A 15599-nucleotide genomic window follows, 5' to 3' on the forward strand; every position below is an offset into this window, starting at 1 on the left:
TATCTGCATCTACATGTATTTAGCTCGGCACTGCTCTGTATGATAAAGTCTGCCTGGTCCTATCTTTTGCATAAGTGGATAACTCCAAGCAGGTGAGATCACACTTCCTTTGTGATATGCAGCGATACATAAATGAGCTTACTGACAAGTAATATCCAATATAAAATATATCAGTGTCATTCCAGCTAAGTCTTTATTTATTATTGCATTGTATGATACAGTTACTGTCAAGTTTTCAATCTGCTAATAATGCTTCAAACTGAGCCGCTAACACCTCATTCTTTCTTCTATTCCCTGCTTTCCTGTCTTCTGTCAGAAATAAAGATTTCAGACATAGGTAAGCCAACCAGTGGAGAATTCTTATGCCGCTCCCTGTCTTGTTGCATGTTGTTACACAGTAAGCCATGAGTGCCATTTCCAGATGATTCAAGAGGAAATGAAGCTGGTGTGATTAAAACTGGCGTAAGCGATCAGTCATCAGAACGGGAAGCCATTAATCACAGAGCAGAATCGCACAGATTTCTGCATGATCAGTTGCAGTTGCAGACAGAGGAAATATAGACACAAGAAGCAGGGTAACAGGAGGAGGAGGGTGGAAGGAAAAGCGGGTGGGAATTCAGCAAGTAAAGAGAAGGCACCGCCAGGATACAGGTCGCTTGGAGAACTTTGATGGAGAAATAGTCTTAATAGGGTGAAGTGTCTTCCCTTTGAGTTTTGGGGAGTGCAATGGACAAAATGAAGAGCCAGAAGTACCCTGGCATCACTCATCTAGGGAAGTAAGGTTTTGTAACTCTGTCAGCTTGCGCTCTTCACAGAGAGCCTTTGCATTTTGTGAAAGTGTGTCAGGCTCAGATAGGAGGTAGTGCAACTCAGAACCTTAGCCAGGAAATGCAATAAAAAAGAAAAAGAGTAATGACAAGAAAACAGCATTAAAGACAGACTCCTAAATTGGAGCTTTGTCACTAAGAATATTTGTCACTCGGGTTCACTGGAGTTGCAGTGGGTTTGATCCAATCAGTTGCATTCAGGAAGATGTCAACCTCCTGTCACAGCTTGTGTTTGCAAGGACTTCTCTGGCTCTGACAAGTTTCCCATCCTTCTCCCCAGATGCTTTCTAAATTAGAAGCTTAGACTGTGGAGTTGGGATTTTTTTTTTGGTTTAGTTTTCTTTTTGCATTTGGGATTGGGGATTTTTTGTGCTACGTGCTTTTTATTTACTGTTTCTTTGATTTTATAGAGGCTGTGCAAAACCAGAAATGTTCATTTTATCTGCATGCCTGGAAATGCAATAGAGTAGAAAGTGTTTTTTTGTCTTATTGCCAAAACATTAATGAAAGGCTGAGCTTCCCCTGTATAATGAACTGGCCCAAGGGGTCTATTAGTTGGGCTGGGAGGTTGGTACACAAGACCTTTGCACTGACTGTCTTCATCAGGCTGAGTTCCAGACCCCAGCTTCTCTTTCACATCATTCGAAGGCAACAGAAAAACTCATTTCTCTTTGGAACAGCCAGGTTGTATCCTTAATGACCTAGAAATACACAGCCACTAAAGTGCACCTGCTTTGACAGTGAAGGGCAGCAGCTGAAGAGCTGTTACAAGAGGAGTTTTTATTATATGAAGACAATCACTGAGTCAAGATATATGGACTGGCCACAAATGCTGCAGATGCCACCAGAGCTATACGAAGCTGGCAGGGCTTCAGCCTATAGGCAATTCCTGAAAAATAAGAAATGAAATGACATCAAGCCAAGGCATTCCTACTCCAATGCAGTCTAAAGGGAACCAGTAAGGGTGGAGGAAGAGATGAGGAGCTCTAGATCGTGTATTTGCTTCTGAGACTACATTAAGGGAGTCATCCATGTGAGTTAGCAGCTGCTCTGTGTCATTTGCCATAGCACATCATGTTAGGAAGCCTCTTCATCCCTGAGCCACGAAGAAATGAGTGGGTGTAGTCCTAGCTTTGAGCTCCAGAGGGCCCTAACCTTGACATCATTGGCAGGCAATAATTGCAATGGGTGAGATCCACAGGAGCAAACCTCAGTGGGTTGGAAAAGCTGCGATCCATATGCAAAAGCTTCCTTGTTTCAGGGAGAAGGATCTCTGGAGCTTGTTCTCCAGAGGTGCTAGAGCTACCAACCAAGAGGCTTAGCTCTACAGCACGGCATAGGTAGCTGAGATCCATCTCTATAACAGCCAGAAGGGCTGTGGGCCAACACAGAAACATCAGCTAACCCAGAAATCATCGTGAAATAGCAATGCATCCCAATTTTTCCCCCATCTGTCATTCAATAATAGATGAATATGAACTTATTCCCGTATGGCTATGTGTATGGACCTGTCTTGATGGGCCAACAGAAACTAAAGACCTTTTCCAAGCATGGCTATAACAATTTGCAGTTAATTGGCATTGCCTTTTCTCTGCAGAAACATGGAGGGCAGTGAAGCATTTCTGTCTTGCAGATGTGCAAAAAGTGGCCACACTTAAACATATTCTTCCTTTCTTGTTTCTATCCATACCTCAGAGAGACGAAGCTACAATTAGTGGCAAAAAGAGATGCCTGAGAAAACTGCCCTAGGTTCAGATCAAAAGTCCTTTGCAGTCCATGGGCTGGCTTACAGCATTGCTGTGAAGTTTTATTATCCAGCCTGCGACACCAGAAGAGCTTTGGGCATCGCACACAAACTGAAAACACTAAAAGGCCAAGTGTAAATTCAGCTCACTGCACTGTGTGGCCTCCTTATGTGCTAATCTATTGAATGTCACCCAGGGAAAGAAAAAAAAAAAAAGACCAGTACCTCACACAAGCTATAATAAAATCCTCTGTTTGCGAGCTGCAGGGTGCTTAGCATGGAGCCATGGAAACAGCCCCTCTGAACAAAAACTCTTGGCTGCAGGAATTCAGCAGTTCTTTAGTCACCAGCAAACGCATGTGGCCACCGAGGCTCAGAGGGGAAGAGGGCAGCTAGCACAGAAAGTTTTACGGAGGTGATTTCATGTGCTTGAAACGGAGGCATCAGATCCAAAAAAGCACCGGGGCTGTATTCAGATCAGCTGTTACGGATAACTAACTTGGGTGTTGTGACTGCTCCTCTCAGGTGACCTCAGAGCCACGTTGCTACCATTAGCAGCAGTTGTCATTTAGAGGAGGTGGGAGATGGCCTCGCATCTGAAAAACTAAGATGCAGGTCATCTCGTAACACAAATGGTGAAAATGTCAGATGAATCGTTCCTCAAAAGTTGCTATTTCTCTCCATCAGCTGTAAGAGGAGTTAAGGCAGACGGTTTGTATGTAAGCATCTGCCTTGTAGACATCTGAAGCTCAGTGGGATGAACAAAAGCCAACAAAAAGGTGCAGTCTGCTGTGCTGACATAGGTAACCTGCTCAATCAAGGGACCATGTCCTTTTTCCCAGCTTTATTCCTTAGAGACTGGCTTCCCATGCTGGAGCAGGAGGCTCCTGCAGACCATGGACTTTGCACCCAAGGGAATAATGACAACCTTTGCTCTACACCTATCGTTGTACTGCAGAAGCAATCCAGATGAGTAGCACGTCTGCCTATTCACCCCATATTTTATCACTTTCCTTCCTCATGCCTGTCTGCTAGGAATCATGTAAGGCATAAGCACTTTAAAATGGAGTTAGAATCCCTTAAGCTATCTGCAGAGCTTCCCAGATGGTGCTGGCACTATCCTGTCCTAAGAATGAGAATGAAAAAAGGAAGGGGACAAGGCAGATGTATGGGACAGCCTATATGCAACCCCAGCCCCCTGGGGTCACTGTGAATTTGAAAGATTTCCCTGTGCTTTCCCAGCACATCAAGTATATAGGAAAGTCATTTCACCTTCGTTTAACTTTGGTTAACTTCTCATAACTTCTGCTTATGAGACTGCTCCCAGTGATTACACCATTGTGCCTGCTATTACCCACTAAAGAGCCTGTTTTCAGCTAGGGATCAGCCCACCCCATCCCAGCATCCCCATCCTGTTTTGTTGCTCTGGGGAATTAAAATATCAATGCAGTGCTCAGAGTTTCTTCTAAAAAATCTTAATAGCAAAAGGAATAATCTGAATAGTAAATCAGCTCTCTCCCTCCACAGCCCGTTTCCAGTGGTGGCAGTCTCAATATGGGGGATAAATACTCTAAGGCTACAAAAACTGTAACTGATTGTCTTCTGAACAGTAAAAAATCCTGTCTTTTGTTTTGTTCCTTTATCTAACTGAGCAATGAGAGGGGATAAAAGAAAACAAACCCAAAAATCTTCTCTGTTTTGCCCCAGGCAGATTTATTTCAGTTGTTGCTCAGTTCAGTCCAATTTGCCCCTTGGATTTGCCTTCTGATTTTGACTTTAAATAAAAAGCAAAGCCTCCGTGTTCCTGGCTCCAGAGCTCATGCGTTATCACAGATGAAGGGAAGCAGGTTGGGAACTTTTACAAATTTTTATTTTTTTTTTACAGTACTTTCACAGTATGTTTATTTAGCATCTCTCATCCTGAAGGATCTCAAAGTGTTAAACAAAAGCTCCAGCATCTAACGCTGCGCGGTTCATGCGAGGGCAGAACACGACACCTTCCCTGTACAGTGGTGAAAACTGTTGGCCAAAGCTGGTGGGGTAAAACTGCAGCTTGTTCATTTTTTAACAGTTTGCATTTGAGCAGCCCTGCTCCAAAGCACTCCAGTTTAAATACTCCATCACGTAAGCCATCCAAGGAAGCCTTCCCACACACAAAAGCCCTATGCACGGAGCAGTGTGTAGGAGACCATGATAAGCCATGCTAGTAAAAATAAGTCTAGTTGATAAAAACCAGCTAGTGCTTCCTATTGCTCATACAGCTGAAAAGGCAGAGCTTGTGTTGGGGCTGCCTGTACCATTAATAACATTAGATATAGAAAGGCAATCATGCCATAGGATTTCACTATCAGCTCACCAGCTGAAATCCAGAATAGGTTTTAAGTGACCCAAGATTATTACTGTCCCATAGGTAGGTTAATAAACAGAAGTTTCTCTCTCCACCTCTTCCAAGGTACATTTGCTAGTAAAGATGTGTGTGTCTCTGTGGTATCAAGCTATGCAAAGGATTAAATAAATAACCACTCAGAGCTCATTTTTTAATCATAAATGCATAATGATGCGAACCGTGAATTCACCCCTAACTTTTTTGAGGAGCCTATTTTCAGGACCTCATTAATAAAACTCACCTTGGGTTACCAGCAGCTACTCCAAGTATTAGGTTAATGTAACAGCTTTTTACTTAATTCAGGTAGGAAGGACCATTGAGCTTTTCTGCTGGATGGTTGTTTCACTTTTACCTGGTTCTCTGATCAGTGGTTAAAGGAAACCAGTATTCACTTCAGCGCTCATTCTGCACAAGAGCTGGAATTAGAAAAAAGTTTAAAATCTCGCTCTTTCACAGGTTGTAATCAGTAAAAAGTCCACCAGAGTGAGGCTGTGAAATCCAAAAATAAATTACAATGATAGTGCTGGGAGGGGGAAGCAGGAACCTGTAGTTCTGCAACCATTTTTTTCCATCTTGGAGAAATCATTTGGTTTTACCCATCCTCAAATGGCCTGTTGTAAGACTCAGCAAGAGCTATCTGCGCTTTCCAAGATGCTAAAGAATTGCAAAGTGCCTTTAAAAACATCCTCTTTTTGTCCACCTCCTGTGCAAAACAGAGCTTAGGAACAGCTCCAAAGCTGGCTGATGACATTCAGCTGAGCATTGTTAGGACAGTCAGTGGAAAATGCGAGGATCAGGATGAAGGATGGATTCCCACCGGGAACTTCTTCCACCAGGGCTGAAGTCACTTGCTTAGTGTGAGTGACATGCAGGTAAATGAAATAATGCCCTCCCAGCCTGCTGTCATTGGGAGGGAATACAGATGGAGACTGAACTGTCAGGCTGGAGCTGTCTTGAAGGTCAGAGCATTTTATTTAGCAAGAATCAGTGTCATTTGCAGAGATGAAATCTGTTCAGACTCTAATAGGATAAATCACAGGGGATATTCTAGAATAAATCAGAAAGGTGTTTTTCTTTTTTCCCAAAAAAGTATTAAGTGATTTGAATGAAGAACCAACTTACGGCTTTTTAAACCTGACAATAATTCAGTGGGTTTTATGTGCCTGAAGAGGGGTTAATTTTCCTAACATAAAGGTTGAAGGAGGGAGGAAATTTCTTAATACAAGGGACAGAGTTAACTGTGATTGACATTTGGCTTTCTAAGCAGCATCTCCTGGAACATTGCACTAAGTGCAAAACGTTGAACTATGGCCCGTACATTTATTATGAATTCTAGTTAGCTGATGGGTTTGGACATTTTTGAGGTGTTCTGTAGAAAAGGAGAGAATTTTTCATACTCCTTCTAATTATGACTTAGCCTTTCTTAGAAGGAAGGAGCTCTGTTTTCAGGCACCAGTTTCAGGCTTAGAGCAGATGCAGCTCGATACATGCTGGTAGTACACACTTAATTTCAAGAAAATAAAGACTTACCAAGCCATAGATAGAATCCTTCAAAGAAAGATTCTTAAAATTGTGTCTAAATTCATCAGGTTATTGTTTCTAAAACAGATGCTGGTTTATCCATTTCTCCAGTCTTCGGCTCACTTAGTGCCATGGCCAGGGAACTAAAAAAATACCTTTCTGTCTGCTCACACCATTTTATCAGCCACCCTTTCTTGGGTTCAAGGAAGCAGTAAGATAACGAGGTTTAACAGGGGACTGACATTCAGATCCCTCAGACCTTCTCCTAGTTCATGTTGTTACTTAGGGCAAAGTGTGATGCTCCAAGGACCATTTTGTTTCTGTCTTCACTGAGACCCAGCTGAATCCAGTGGCAGCAAACATTTTATCTCCACCAGGACAGGACAGGACTCTGGGGTCTTTGCTGAAGTCAGTGGGATTTATACGCAGGAACACCAGCTGAGCCCCAGTGCAGTGATCTTCAAGAGTAAATCTTCAAGGGCTTTACACTTGGTTTGCTTTGGGGTTTTTGTCCTGGGGTCCTTCTCGGGATGCCAGCTGTATTTATTTTTCACTTTGTTTTCTAGGTCTAGTGTCCTGTGCTTTCCCTTCACTGTCTGGCACTGCACTAACACCAGTTTCAGGGCTATGTCCATGTCAAATAAATTAATCCCAGACATTGGAACTCAAGCTGTAGTAGTTCCTGGTATGAGTTTGGCCAGTGAGCCCTTTCCTTTGGCAGCTGGCCTCCATGCCAGAGAGCACTCCCAGCACAGCGAATGGTAACAGACATAGCTCAGAAACCTGCTGTGTTAACACGTCTCTACTGAGACTGCAAATACAGCACTGCTGCACTTTCCCAGTCTGTCTGCCCTGTGCATTTTTCTTCTCTGAAGTTCTTATATTGCTTGTTGGTGTAAGGAAACAAATCATCCAAATGATAATAATAATAATAACGTTATACCCTTGTTTTTCAGCCACAGCCCAGCTCATAAGTATTACTTGACCACAGATCCAATCACCGGCTCCATCTACCTCTCTGACACCAACAGCCGACGTATCTACAAAATCAAGTCAACCACATCAGTGAAGGACATTGTGAAGAATTCAGAGGTGTTGGCTGGAACCGGAGATCAGTGCCTCCCGTTCGACGATACCCGCTGCGGAGATGGAGGCAAAGGCACCGACGCTACCCTTACAAATCCCAGGGGTGAGACTGCTTCTTCTCCACAGGCTTTTTTAACAGGATCTGTTTGAAAGGGACTTGTTTAGTAATGCTGGGGACAGCTCTCCTTTCCTATCAGAAAATAACCCAGGACTTTGCAGGCCTTCCCAAGCCAATCCACAAGCACGTCCTAAAGACTCATCTTTGGAAATATAGAATCATAGAGTCATTAAGGTTGGAAAAGCCCTCCAAGACCATCTGGTCCAACCGTCCCCCTACCACCAATGTCACCCACTAAACCATGTCCCTAAGCACCACGTCCAGCCTTGCCTTGAACACCCCCAGGGACGGGGACTCCACCACCTCCCTGGGCAACCCGTCCCAATGCCTGACCGCTCTTTCTGAGAAGAAATGTCTCCTCATTTCCAACCTGAACCTCCCCTGGCGCAACTTGAGGCCATTCCCTCTAGTCCTATCACTGGTTACCTGTGAGAAGAGCCGACCCCCAGCTCCCCACACCTTCCTTTCAGGTAGTTGTAGATGCACCTCACTCTCAGACCGTCCTGGTCTTCACACTGAGTGGCTGGGACAAGTGCCAGACCAGAGGTGTGTAGCAATGGGCACATGTGCAAAGAGCAATAGAATAAATCCACCCATCAATTTTATGCCCACTTAACTACTTATGCTCCTTACCAAATAGCAGTGTTTGGTCCTTACCAATCTCGGTAGGATTCACCTATGTTCAGTTCATTGGCATTAAAAAAAAAAAAAAAAAAAAAAAAAAACCCCAACAACTCAATTAGCATTGCTATATGTAAAATACCAACAAAACCTGCAGATAGCTCAGAGATACATAAAATTCAGGTTTATACATTGACATGAGGCACTGTGGCATCTAACTTAAATCTTGTAGTGGGGTGGATGCTAATTTTGATATAGGAATTGTCTAATTCAGTATAACTTCACCTCTCTCCTGATTAGCTTACTTATATTTGATAAAGGCACAGCCAAATCAGAATAAAAGCATCACACAGCCTTCATGGCTGTGAACTAAATTGTTCAAAACAGGTTTAGCCAAACATATGCAGTCCTGTGTGTAGCCAAGACTTCAGTCTGGCAATCTCAAGGTAATAAGCCCTGCATATGGAGGATGTCTTTCCTCCCAGCTGTCCACAGCTCCTCCGAAAAAAAAAACACACAGAGGGTGTAAAGCTGGGGTGGAAGATACTGTTGGTACACACACCTTCTGCAGTGTTTGCGAAGAGAGGAGGGAAGAGCCCCCGTGCAGGAATGCTGCTAGAAATGTGGCGTTTTTGCCTGCTGTGCTCTGCATCTTCTTGCCCAGTTGTTAGGATTGTGGCGAGTTATTTATAGGTTCTTGGCTTGAGCATCAGTGTGCTGTAGGTTTCCTTTTTCATTGCATCTGGGAGTGGTAGCTCCCTCCTTCCTTACCACAGCAATTTCCAAGCCCATCCCAAGCTCTTTTGTAAAGCAGCTCCTCGGCAAAACCCAGGGATCCTCTAATAAGTTACTTCCCAAAGAGCAGGCAGGATGAAGGCAGCTGAGCTCTTGTTTCTCTTCCTGGCTAGATTTCTTGGGAAGTTATTTTTCTTGACATAGAGATGACATTATGGTTACTGAATCCAAGAAATCCGAACCAATTTAGTGACCTTTTGTGTCAGCTCTACTGATTTTTGTTGTTGTTGTTATATGTGAGCTAGTTGTCTGCTGGCAGGATGCAGAAGAAATTACCTTGGGAGACCTGCACTGTGCCAAAGAGCACTGAAGGCCAAACTGCTACCCTCGTAATATTCAAAGGGCCCAGCATGGGTTCCAGGCACTCCAGACTCCCATGAGGTGACCATTATACTGGGATGAAGTATTGCCAGAGGCACAGATGTAGAAAGGGAATGGCTACCTGTGGGCAGAGTAGAAATCGTCTCGTTGAAATGAGAGGGCTGAGTGAAAAGAAAATTAAGTGACGCGGGCAGAGAGATTCAGACAGGCTAGCAGATGAGTCATGAGATCAGGGAATCCAGAAATCTGTAATCCAATTTTCTATACCACTTTGACGTTCGACCAGTCCAAAAAAAAAAAAAAATTGTTGGACCTTCACTCTCCCTTGTACAAGATAAGAGGAATATTATTCATTTCCCTACACAGGTGGAGGTTGCGAGGTTTAGCTGAATTATGTTTCTGCATTCACTATGGGAAACAGAGCTCTGGAGTTCAAAGCTTTCAGCGCTGAAATCCTTCTTGTTGGCAATTCAGGCTCTCAGGAGGCTGTTCTTCCACCTCAATCATACCGCGGCAAAATGCATGCATTCGTTCCTCATCGCTCAGAAATTTCACAGAACAGAAGTAAATTGAGAGTGAAAGAGGAAATGACACGAAGCAATATGGCAACAAGAAAATAATAATCCAAGAGCCCACACCCCTGATGGAAAGCTCGCAAACAGCATACCCTGATCTGGTTCTAGCCTGAGTTTGCAGTCTGCTGAGACAAAAGCTTTGGCAGGTGCGAGTCCCTTCCCATTCACCTCAATAAATGATTACCAGTGAAAACTCACACTAACGATGTAATGTCAGCATTGTTTACACCGTGCATCCTAGCAGAAACATTCAGCAATTGCTCTTTCTTGGTGTGACGGTATTTCATAATAGTTCAAAATAAAAATGAGCTTTTGCACAAGTAGCCAGTAGTCCTCAGGCTACCCTCTGCTCCCTTCTCTTGGCAGCGAAAGTGAAGGGCCAGAGGAAATTAGAAAATGATTCTGCAGCTATAGAAATATCAGCTGGCCAGGGCAGGACTCGGAAAGTTCATCTCTTTAAGAATCACTACTCTTCATGGGACTCTACTTTTAAAGGCTAAAGTTAATTTTAACTGATGATGATTACCACGTATTTTAAGAACATCTTTGCAGCTTGTTCAAAAGGTGTAAGGAAACAAGGTCTTGCCTCCACTTTCACAATGCTTTAATCAGATGATATCTGCAGCTTGCTGGAAAATACTGAAGGAATATAACCTGCCAGGTGAAAAACAGCAATTTATAAAAACTGGAGAATCAGTCATGGGGTGTCGAAATAGGCTTTTGCCTACCTTCAGCCTCTTGGACCAATCAAGGATCTGATCTAAGTAGAACTTTCGGTTCTTCTTTCCGTGGAAGGAAACTCGTACCTTGAAGGCTGGTTCGTTCTGTGTCAGTGCACGTCTGAGTTGTACGAACCACCCTCTGGAAGTGCCCTGGAAGCACTCCTGGTGACAGAGCCCAAGGGACACAGCCCCCCCAGATATCACTGCTCAGAGTGATTCTCCACTTTCTGAGCAGGAGCCTTTTCCCCATAACATTGGTCACCTCTTCCAGTTCCCACATCACCTCCCACCAGTTCAGAGGGGTAATTTCTCCGAAGTGTGTTCTGGATAGAGGTCCTTGTCTTGGAGAGAGAGAAATCCTTTTTGGCTTACACAAGACATTAGGACGGATAAAAGCCACCCCTGGAATTTCATTCTTCCCCTATCTTTGGCTTCTCTGATGAAGGTAGGCTATACAAATACAGGACAGGTAGATCGACAGAGGAAATAGTGGGGGCAGTTGTTTGATCAGAGTGTTTATCATAGCTGTTAGGAACCAGTCTGATCCCTCTGTTCATTTGCCACAGAGCTCAGCAAAGCTTTCAGACGCTAGCGAATTTCAATGCATCCTTGCAAATTAAAGTGTTACCACTTTCTAATTATCATCTGCTAATAACGATCGTCTTCTACAAGCAATCTAAAGAAAAATTAAAACTCCAGCTTGTCAGGGCATTTGTTTTCATCTGAGTACTCACCAGTGGTTCTCCTTGGGAAAAAAATGTTGTGGCAGAGAAATTACCAAGGAGCCTGCAATTAAGAGAGATGGCAGTGACAAGTCTATACAATAGGAAGATGGTTTCAGAAAGGACAGGGCTGGGGCCGGGGGTGTCTCATTCATTTAGCACCACAAAAACAATGCAAAATGCAGTAATTGATTTGGGGACAGATTGCTTCCTTCGCTGCGTCCTGCTGAATGTGTAAACAAAATCTCAGTTGTTCGCTAAGTCTTCTCGGGTTTGACAGAATTATAAGAAGAAACTCGGCCTTCCACAAGCACTTAGAATTTGTATCATCAAATAATAACGTAAGGGCTATTTCAGGGAGGACCAGAGGCTGATTGAACAAAATGTCTTGTCTCTAACTGTGGCCAGAAAAGACACATAGGGAAAGGGGCAACAACAGTGACCTTTCCCTGCTAACACTCTGGTCATTGACATCTGGGGAGCTTTCTGAAGAGATTGCACCTGGACCCGTGATTAGATGCCACCATCAATTTGTTGAGAAACCTCACTGAACACCCATTCTTTTTCTTTGAAGACATCCTGTGCTAATTTCCATGACTTATTTAGCCACAGTCTGAAAAAGTCTTGTCTTTTTGAGACTAGAAGAGTGTTTGTTGTTCTTCTCTCTCTGCCTTTCCTAATCCATTCTTGTCCTCTAGCTCCTTTCTTGACCACTGCAGAGCCCCAAGCTGATCATTGCAGAAAACTTGCACAGGAATTCCACCTTTTTTTTCTTTTTCCTGTGAGCTATTTTACGGCTTGTCATTGCATATGGGTTGTTAGACTTACTCCTTCCCCTGTGAATTCCTCTGTACTTATTGACATTGATTTTCATCTGCCATTTTATCACCCAGTTATTCAGCATCCAGCCTGACAAGAAAGCTCTGAATCTGGATTCCTTTAGTACCTATTTTTTCACTTAAAAGGGTTCTCCCCACCCTTTCTTTTTTTATTTTTCCAAGTAGAGCTATACGTGCAATGCAATCACTTGTAGAGGTTTGCTTTTTAGAAGAGTCATTGTGTTCCAGTATTTGCAGTGGCACCTTGCACTGTCACTTCCTCACACCACAAGGTCCTGACATTTCAAGCAAATGTCATCGCATCCCAGCTTTCTACCAGCACAGCTCACCGGTGCGATGCACGGGGTGCCGCAGCCCTCGTTCCTTACGGGATCGTAGACTATCCAAGAGGAACCAACATGATTTCCTACCGCATCTATTTCATAACTTGGAGCTTAAAATTTGGACCTGCAACACCACCTAGTTAGTGGCAGCAGATGTTTTCTCTCAGTAGCTGTGAGATTGAACTTCGAGCTGTGTGCTGAAAGTCTTTAATTCCCCTTATGTTCCTATGGAAACATGAGAGGAGCCTTCTGCCAAAGCAACCCAAGGCCTTTGGCTTTACATGCGTAACATGCGAATTACCTGTTTCGGTGCCCGTTTCCAGCTCCCAGCACTGGAACTGTGCCATAATCAGATAGGAAACACAGAAATCCCTATCAAAAAGTTTGATCTGACCTCTACAATCTGCTGCAAAGAAGCTGTGAGATGCCTCTTTCTCTGCAAGTCGTCCCTCCAAAGACACTTGTCTCGGGGAGAGCAGGGCTCCTCTTTGCAATTCGATTTAATTCCGAGGCAATCAGGTAAACTCAGGAAGGGACCGGAGTATTTGCTGTGCGAGGGGCAAGTGGAAAAAGGAATTAGACCTTTGACAGGCTGAAAACTTTGTTACCCTGCAGAACATCCTGGGAAATGCCAGGTAATTGAGATTGCTAGGCTCCGTGGAGGAGGGATAAGCAGAGAAGTGCTCCGTGATAGGAATGCATGCACCTGCTATCGCCCCCAAGCAGGGTGATAAGTGGCAACTTTTCTATCCCACTCTAAGTTATTTGGCTGTGCAAGCTCTTTGTCTAAGCCGGAATGCAAAATAAAGTTGTGCTGTATCAACCGATTGGAGCCAAGGTATGCCCGGATTATTATTGCTGTAACTGGTTAATCAGAGCAGCCATCAGAGCTCAGCACCGCGCATCGAGCGGCTGTCAGCACACGCTGCTGATAAGTCCAATCCAATCCATATGGAACTAGCTAAGAGAGAAAATTCTGCCTCATTTAAAATCGCATTATCCAGCCTGCCACCCTTCACTGCCTTTTGGCCTGTCACGCAGACTAATGGACAGGAGCCCTGAAAAAGACTCGTTGTGAACTTGGGACACGGGGTAAGAGCCTTTTGTGCCTTACAAAAGACAATTAAGACCAAACGAACCCTCTGTCGTGCCTCCTTTTGAAAAGCACATGTAGCACATTGCTTGAAGAGCTCAGCTGTATTCCTGCTTGTCAAGCAAACACCACCAAACCTTAAGGAACTTGCCATTTGGTGGGCAAAATAATTAGAGGAGCGGGAACGTTCCAAGCAGATGTGCCAATATCTTGGCTGGCTCGCTGACCATGGTGCCAGCTTGGGCACGATGCTGACAGATCTCATGGCAGGCAAAAACAACTTCTTTTAAATCATGCAAGCAAGACATTGTTGTGGATTCCTCCACATCTCTCTGTAGCTTTTGACAAGGTGCTAAGATACAGCTGATGGGTTGGTATTGTGTATGAAGAGTAAATGGCCACCACTGCTGCAGCTTCTCCTGTGGCATTCAGGTGTGCAACAGGTGCTTGCCACTCCTCTTTGAGGTTCTTCTTTCGAGGTCTTGCAAAGATCAGTCATGTCTTGGCAGGAATTAAGCGCAGGTATTGGAATGTAGGACTGGAAGCAATCTTTTGGATCATTTAGTCCTGTCATCCATTATCCCAGAAATCCTGTCATATAATCCCCTCCAAAATTAATGAACTTCATCTTAAAAGCAGCAAGTAATATTTTTTTTTTCTCCTCACTGCCCCAGGCGCTATTCTGAAACCTTCCTGCTCTGCTGGTCAGATACCCAATCCAGGTCAAAGTGATGCCCTTCAGGCAGGGAGATGCTGTGAAGAAGTCAGGAAAAAAAACACATTTTTTACCTCCCAGCAAAAATTCACAGCTCCCATTCAAGTCAGTGATCTGCAACGTCATTGTCCTGACTCCTAATTGACTTTGACTCGACAGGTCGCAGCCCTGTCTGAACCCCTCCTTTTACCTCAGCAAAATGGAGAAGTTTGTTCTTTCTCCCAAACAATGACTTAATCCCGAGGTTTTCTTGTCATTACTTCCAGGCTAGATTATCTTCTGCGCCATTTCATTTCCTCTGTAGATTTCTCTATGACCAAATACGATATATTTTTCCACATATCATCCACCTCCGTGGCCCATACAATAGTTGCAGTGCTGGCTAAAGGCCATAATTTTAATTTCCAAAGCAATCAGGGGATTAGTCCCTGCTACATGAAAGGCGAAAACTTTTGATCTGTGAGTTGCTGCATCTGTAATTCACAGCATAACTCACAGTGGATGAAGATGGAGGGTAAATGTTTCAAACAAGGGGATCTGGCTGTAACAGAGCATTTTGGAGAAATACAAGATCTGGTCGCTTCTCAGAAACATTCTCAAAGGTTTCTGTCTGCAACAGATTTTCCATCATATCTGTCACTGTGATGACAGCCAAAAAAAACATTATGGAGAAGATTCATCTCACTAACTTTATCTGTCTATGGTATAAATGTTTCCTGTGGAAATACTTGCTGTAATCTCCTTTCGTAGTCAATGAGGAGGAAAAGGTGCTTCTGGAAGGATTTGCATAATCTTCTGTGGACATCTGCTTTAGGGTGATATGCATTGCACCCCAGAAAGGTATTTCTCTCTGCTAAATGGAAAACCTCCAGCTACTTGCTTGCATGTACAATACAGATGTCTACTTCTTGCCAAGTTATTGCTACCCTGCTAATGAAAGAAACCAAACAGGAAGATCCTAATATTCATATATTCCAAGCAGAGTTTTTACCTGAATAGAAAAGGGTGTTACACGCTTCTCCATTCCTGTACTGTTCTTTTACATTCTTTGAGTGTCTTGAAGACACTTAAATATTATGCTGAGCAGCATTCTGCTACTGTAGGATAGATGAGATGGATGACTCTATTAGTATCTGTGGAGTTATTTTTAATTTATACTAGCATAAAAGAGAGGTGAATGGGGCCCTTAAC

At 43.7% G+C, this 15599-nt stretch overlaps 1 protein-coding gene across 12 annotated transcripts in view; it reads left to right on the plus strand.

Moving 5' to 3' along the window:
* The window catches only part of TENM4 (teneurin transmembrane protein 4), an 879437-nt gene that overhangs the window by 813967 nt on the left and 49871 nt on the right, over positions 1-15599 (plus strand). For 10 of the 12 annotated variants that reach the window (XM_040544436.1, XM_040544433.1, XM_040544442.1 and 7 more), the window contains 2 exons: positions 317-337; positions 7435-7667. In XM_040544436.1, the coding sequence (XP_040400370.1) occupies positions 317-337; positions 7435-7667 (254 nt within the window). The remainder of the gene's footprint in view (positions 1-316; positions 338-7434; positions 7668-15599) is intronic. The other 2 variants (XM_040544437.1, XM_040544444.1) reach the window with 1 other exon arrangement.

This window comes from Cygnus olor, chromosome 1 (assembly GCF_009769625.2).
Source record: "Cygnus olor isolate bCygOlo1 chromosome 1, bCygOlo1.pri.v2, whole genome shotgun sequence".
Lineage (NCBI taxonomy): Eukaryota > Metazoa > Chordata > Aves > Anseriformes > Anatidae > Cygnus > Cygnus olor.